The sequence below is a fragment of the Trachypithecus francoisi genome, unplaced genomic scaffold, assembly GCF_009764315.1.
Source record: "Trachypithecus francoisi isolate TF-2019V2 unplaced genomic scaffold, Tfra_2.0 Lachesis_group15, whole genome shotgun sequence".
NCBI classification, from domain to species: domain Eukaryota; kingdom Metazoa; phylum Chordata; class Mammalia; order Primates; family Cercopithecidae; genus Trachypithecus; species Trachypithecus francoisi.
This window is the reverse complement of record NW_022681460.1, coordinates 82,761,209-82,767,208: the sequence shown is the minus strand read 5'-3', so window position 1 is coordinate 82,767,208 and position 6,000 is coordinate 82,761,209. Positions and strand designations below refer to the sequence as shown.

General features: G+C 41.3%; 1 protein-coding gene and 1 non-coding gene across 2 annotated transcripts in view; both read right to left on the bottom strand.

Annotated features, from left to right (window-relative positions):
• Positions 1–3,167: 3,167 nt before the first annotated feature.
• On the bottom strand, positions 3,168–3,271 carry LOC117098184. The gene has a single exon (XR_004443237.1). It is a non-coding gene; the product is annotated as a small nucleolar RNA U13 (small nucleolar RNA).
• Positions 3,272–3,285: 14 nt separating this feature from the next.
• Positions 3,286–6,000, bottom strand: part of LOC117097409 — a 110,351-nt gene continuing 107,636 nt past the window's right edge. The window contains exons 3-4 of the mRNA XM_033235259.1: positions 3,718–3,869; positions 3,286–3,292 (exon numbers count right to left, since the gene is read on the bottom strand). Of these exons, the coding sequence (XP_033091150.1) occupies positions 3,286–3,292; positions 3,718–3,869 (159 nt within the window). The remainder of the gene's footprint in view (positions 3,293–3,717; positions 3,870–6,000) is intronic.

The window sequence follows — 6,000 nt, the reverse complement described above, 5'->3', positions numbered from 1 at the left end:
TGCTGTTGGGCACGGTGGCTCACGCCTGTAATCCCAGCACTTTGGGAGGCTGAGGCTGATGGATCACCTGAGGTCAGGAGTTGGAGACCAGCCTGACCAACATGGCGAAACCCTTCTCTACTAAAAATACAAAAATTAGCTGGCTGTGGTGGCACGTGCCTGTAATCCCAGCTACTCAGGAGGCTGAGAAAGGAGAATTGCTTGAACCCATGCTAGAACCCGGGAGGCAGAGGTTGCAGTGAGCCAAGCCGAGATCATGCCATTGCACTCCAGCCTGGGCAACAAGTACAAAACTCGGCAGGGCACAGTGGCTCATGCCTGTAATCCCAGCACTTTGGGAGGACGAAGGCGGACAGATCACAAGGTCAGGAGATCGAGACCATCTTGGCTAACACAAACACGGTGAAACCCCACCCCGTCTCTACTAAAAAATACAAAAAATTAGCCGGGCATGGTGGCGGGCACCTGTAGTCCCAGCTACTTGGGAGGCTGAGGCAGGAGAATGGCATGAACCTGGGAGGCAGAGCTTGTAGTGAGCCGAGATTGCGTCACTGCACTCCAGCCTGGGGGACAGAGCGAGACTACGTCTCAAAAAAAAAAAAAAAACAAAACAAAAACGCAAAACTCTGCATCAGAAAAAAATAAAAAATAAAAAAATAAAAATAAAAGTGTATGTGCCTAATAACAGAGGTTCACAATATATAAAGCAAAAATTGACTGAATTAAAAGAACCAAAGGACGATTCTACCACTAGAGGTGGAGATTTTAAAAAGCTCTTAGTAATGGACTAACCAACTATGTAGAAAAAAGAAAAGAAAAGAAAAAAATTACTCTAGACATAGATACTGCTTTGTGAGTTGGTTAAGTGGGTGGCTGGGAAGGATTTTCATGAGATGAGCTCTTGTAGGAGGGACATGCCATTCTTTGTAACCCTACTGATGAAGGAAAAGTAATAAAAACGTTTTAAAAATGAGTAAGTCTATTGTACCGCTGCACTCCAACCTGGGTGACAGAGCAAGACTCCGTTTCAGAAAAAAAAAAAAAAAGAGTGGTCAGAAATATTTCTATTCCTATTTCTCTATGTGTTCTGCATTAGTTTTTCTTGTAACTTTTTTTTTTTTTTTTTTTTTTAGGATGGAATTTCACTGTTTTTGCCCAGGCTGGAATGCAATGGCACAATCTTGGCTCACTACAACCTCTGCCTCCTGGATTCAAGTGATTATCCCGCCTCAGTCTCCCAAGTAACTGAGGTTATAGGTGCCTGCCACCATATCCAGTCAATTTTGTATTTTTAGTAGAGATGGGGTTTCACCATGTTGGCCAGGCTGGTCTCAAACTCCTGACCTCAGGTGATCCAACCACCTTGGCCCCCCAAAGTGCTGAGATCACAGGCATGAGCCACCACGCCCAGCCCGTAACATAATTTCTTTAGGTTTGGGCCGGGCGCGGTGGCTCAAGCCTGTAATCCCAGCACTTTGGGAGGCCGAGACGGGCGGATCACGAGGTCAGGAGTTCGAGACCATCCTGGCTAACACGGTGAAACCCCGTCTCTACTAAAAAATACAAAAATCTAGCCGGGCGAGGTGGCTGGCGCCTGTAGTCCCAGCTACTCGGGAGGCTGAGGCAGGAGAATGGCGTAAACCCGGGAGGCGGAGCTTGCAGTGAGCTGAGATCCGGCCACTGCACTGCAGCCTGGGCGACAGAGCGAGACTCCGTCTCAAAAAAAAAAAAATTTCTTTAGGTTCTAAAAGTGTCCAACCAACATTTTCTTTTTCTTTTTTTCTTTCTTTCTTTTTTTTTTTTTTTTAAGTGAAAGTAAGTTTATTAAGAAAGTAAAGTGATAAAGAATGGCTACTTCATAGATAGAGCAGTCCCGAGGGCTGCTGGTCAAGCACCATTTTCTAGACCTGTCCTGTACGGATTTTCCTCCCTTTCCATTTTCTTTACATAACATCAAGAATCATTTATGTTTCTTTGGTAATGTTTCATTCTACATTGCTTCTTCATAACACATGTGCTGTAGATCTTAATAGCAGTATTAGCCAGCAGATGGCTTGTTTATTGTGGTGGTATACTGCTAATGGGCTGAAATGATGGCATAAATAGGCTAATTCACTTTTATGTGTTTTCTTCTTTCTTCAAAAGACATAATAAAACAAGACAGAAAAAAATTTTTTGACAGATGAAGTTGATAATGTTTAGACCATAATTCTGGTCTTTGGAAAAAAAAAAAAAAGCCATCAGAGAGTTTCTCACTTTCCTTCTCAAGTCCTCCTGTTAGGCACAGTCTCTGACTCCCTTTTATGAAGAACAGATTATAGCACAGATTTAGCCCAAGCTGTTTCTGCCAGGAGAGCTGTTTCTAGGAAGCGTGCTATAGAACTGGGCAGTCCACTTTCCATTCTCCCAGTTTTGGTGTTTTCTGGCTGCGAGCTTTGAATATGTCAGCTAACCTATTCAGCTTATTATTTCATTTCTAGTAGAGGCATAACAAGAAAGGGCTGTCCCTCCTATTTCGAGGGATTGTGGCAAACACTACATTAGATTTCTGTGAATACTCCTTATAAAAGCATGAGGCATAATACAAATATCAGATATCAGCATGAGTTTTCTATTTCATTAGACCTATTTCACTAGAAAAGGTGAAAGCTCTATTATCACTCTCTTAATTGTTTTAGCTCTGTTTTGCTTCACCTACCCTTTTATTTCTAGTGTCTGCTTTGTGCAATTAGGCCTCATGGCTCATGTCTGTTTGTGATAAATAATTTTTAAATGTCTTCTATTTGCTATGAGAACATACCCTACTCTTTGTCTAAACATAATTTCTTATCATATAACCTGAAGCATATTCTCCGATCTCATAAAGTGGCATTCCTCTGATTCTGATTAGATGTATAGCCCTCATATCATAGCACAAGTCATACATGCCCTCCCATAAGTATTCTGAAGTATGATTCACCCTAGGTTTTCAAATCTCTTCCTTGCCCTAGAAGACAAACTTGGACTCATGTATTTGCCCACTTTATTCGACTCCTCTGTCTTCCATTTCAGCAAATAGACTCATTCCTTCATTATTCCTGCCAACACTTAAATATGCTTCACAATCCACAAAGCTGTACCTGATGATATATATATATATATATGTGTGTGTGTATTTTTTTTTTTAATGACAGGCAGGTAATGTGCGGACATCATAACAAGGCTTGAAGGAGACATATCTCACACAGGGACGTGAAAACCCAATCATCATACTTATAAATGACAAAGGGATCTAGTATATATGTTTTAGATACTGAAAAGAAGATATAACAAAAGGACTTTTAGGATAACATTGATTGCAAGGCCGGCCGTGGTGGCTTACACCTGTATTCCCAGCACTTAGGGAGGTCAAGCCCAGCGGATTGCCTGAGGTCAGGAGTTCGAGACCAGCCTGGCTAATATGGTGAAATCCTCTCTCCATTAAAAATACAAAAATTATCCAGGCACGGTGGCTCAAGCCTGTAGTCCCAGCTACTTGGGAGGCTGAAACAGGAGAATCACTTGAACCCTGGAGGTGGTGGTTGCAGTGAGCCGAGATCGCACCACTGTACTCTAGCCTGGGTGACAGAGTAAGACTCTGTCTCAAAAAAAAAAAAAAAAAAAAATTAATTAATTACAAAGTGTATTCGAGTGTCGGGTTAGGTAAGAATAAACAAACAACAAAATTTCCCCCCAAACCTTGCCTTTGTTAGAGCTTTACTACAGAATGCATCCTGTACATAACAGGAAACAGACTGTATTTTTCCAATAATACCTGAATCATCATTAGTCCAGAAGGTTCTTGGATCGGGCTTGGTCAGGATGTTGGCATGATTACATGGTTCTCTCACCTTTAAAACATAAAGAGAAAATAAGTGATATAAAAATGGCTTCATCATTTCAGCTATTTTAGGCTTATAGTTCTAGAGAAAGGATTCCAAGGCTGAAGCTAGTACATATGGCATGTCTGTGCTCTAATTAGGGTGGTTTTCCCAGGACCGTGCTGGGTATGGCACTGAAAGTCCCATATCCTGGGAAGCCTTTTAGTCCTGGGCAAACCGGGACAGTTGGTCCCCTTACACATGATGCAGTTTCACTGGGCTGATGGCTGGGTTAGTACATGGGGGCTGGAGCTCACCCAGCGTTATGTGCAGTGCACAAACTGCACAGCCGTATGAAGAGGCCCTGGATTATTAGCAAACTTATCAGTGTAAAGACACTCACTACATAAAAAGTGTTTGAATCTCCATGTAACAGAAATGATATTTTTAGTACATATTGCTTGGGAAAATACATGTTAATTAAAAGCTACTTTTAATTCAGTAGCACTTTAAATGCTTTTTTTCCTTTTTTTTTTTTGAGACAGAGTCTTATTCTGTTGCTCAGGTTGGAGTGCAGTGGCACAATCTCAGCTCACTGCAACCTCTGCCTCCTGGGTTCAAGCGATTCTCCTGCCTCAGCCTCCTGAGTAGCTGGGATTACAGGCATGTGCCACCACGCCTGGCTAATTTTTGTATTTTTAGCAGGGACAGGGTTTCACCATGTTGCCCAGGCTGGTCTCGAATTCCTGACCTCGAATGATCTGCCCACCTTGGCCTCCCAAAGTGCTGGGTTTATAGGTGTGAGCCACCGTGCATTCTTGTTTTATAATCATAACAGAATCTTTATATTCTCAAACAGCAGCACATGTACATATGCAATATGTATTATTTAGTCCACTTACAGGCTCTTCTCAGTGTAGATACATTTTTTAAAGGATAAATAATATTTATTGAGCATTTCTGTCAGGTACTTTTTTCATTTAAAAAAATTTCAATAGATTTTTGGGGGACAGGTGGTGTTAGGTTACATGGATAAGTTCTTTAGTAGTGATCTCTGAGATTTTGGTGCACCCAACACCCAAGCAGTGTACACTGTACCCAATGTGTAGTCTTTTATCCCTTGCCCCACTGTCGCCCTTCCCCTTGAGTCCCCAGGGTCCATTGTATCATCTTTCTGCCTTTGTGTCCTCATGGCTTAGCTCCCACTTATGAGTGAGAACATACGATATTTGGTTTTCCATTCCTGAGTTACTTCACTCAGAATAATGTTCTCCAATTCCATCCAGGTTGCTGCAAATGGCATTATTTTGTTGATTTTTTGGCTGAGTAGTATGCCATGTATATATATATGTGTGTGTGTGTGTGTATATATATATACACACGCATGTATATATGCATATACATATCATACGTGTATGTATATATGCATATATGTACACATACATGCGTGTGTATACATGCGCATATATACATATGTACACATGCATGTATATATGCGCATATATACACACAGGTATGATATATGATATATGATATATCATACATGTATGATATGTATATATGCGCATATATACACATGTACACATGCATATGCATATATTCACATGTATATGAAACAATGTGTGTATATACATACATGTATGTATATGTGTATGCATATATGCACATATGTGTATGTATATGTGTGTATATATACACACACAGTTATTTTGTATATGACTTCTCTTCCTCTCGATAGATACACAGTAGTGGAATTGCTGGGTCAAATGGTAGACCTACTTTTAATTCTTTAAGGAGTCTCCACACTGTTTTCCATAGTGGTTGTACTCAGATACAATTAATAGATTTCACATAACAAATTCCACAGAGCAGCAGTGATCCATGTTTTTTGACAACTTTATACTACTGTGGTATGAGCTTTCAAATACATTATCAGTCTGTGCGTGGTGGCTCAGCCCTGTAATCCCAGCACTTTGGGAGTCAAGGCGGGTGGATCAGCTGAGGTCAGGAGTTCCAGACCAGCCTGGCCGACATGGTGAAACCCCGTCTCTACTAAAAAAACAAAAATTAGTCAGGCATGGCGGTGCGTACCTGTAATCCCAGCTAGTCAGGAACCTGAGGCAGGAGAATTGCTTGAACCCAGGAGGCAGAGGCTGCAGTG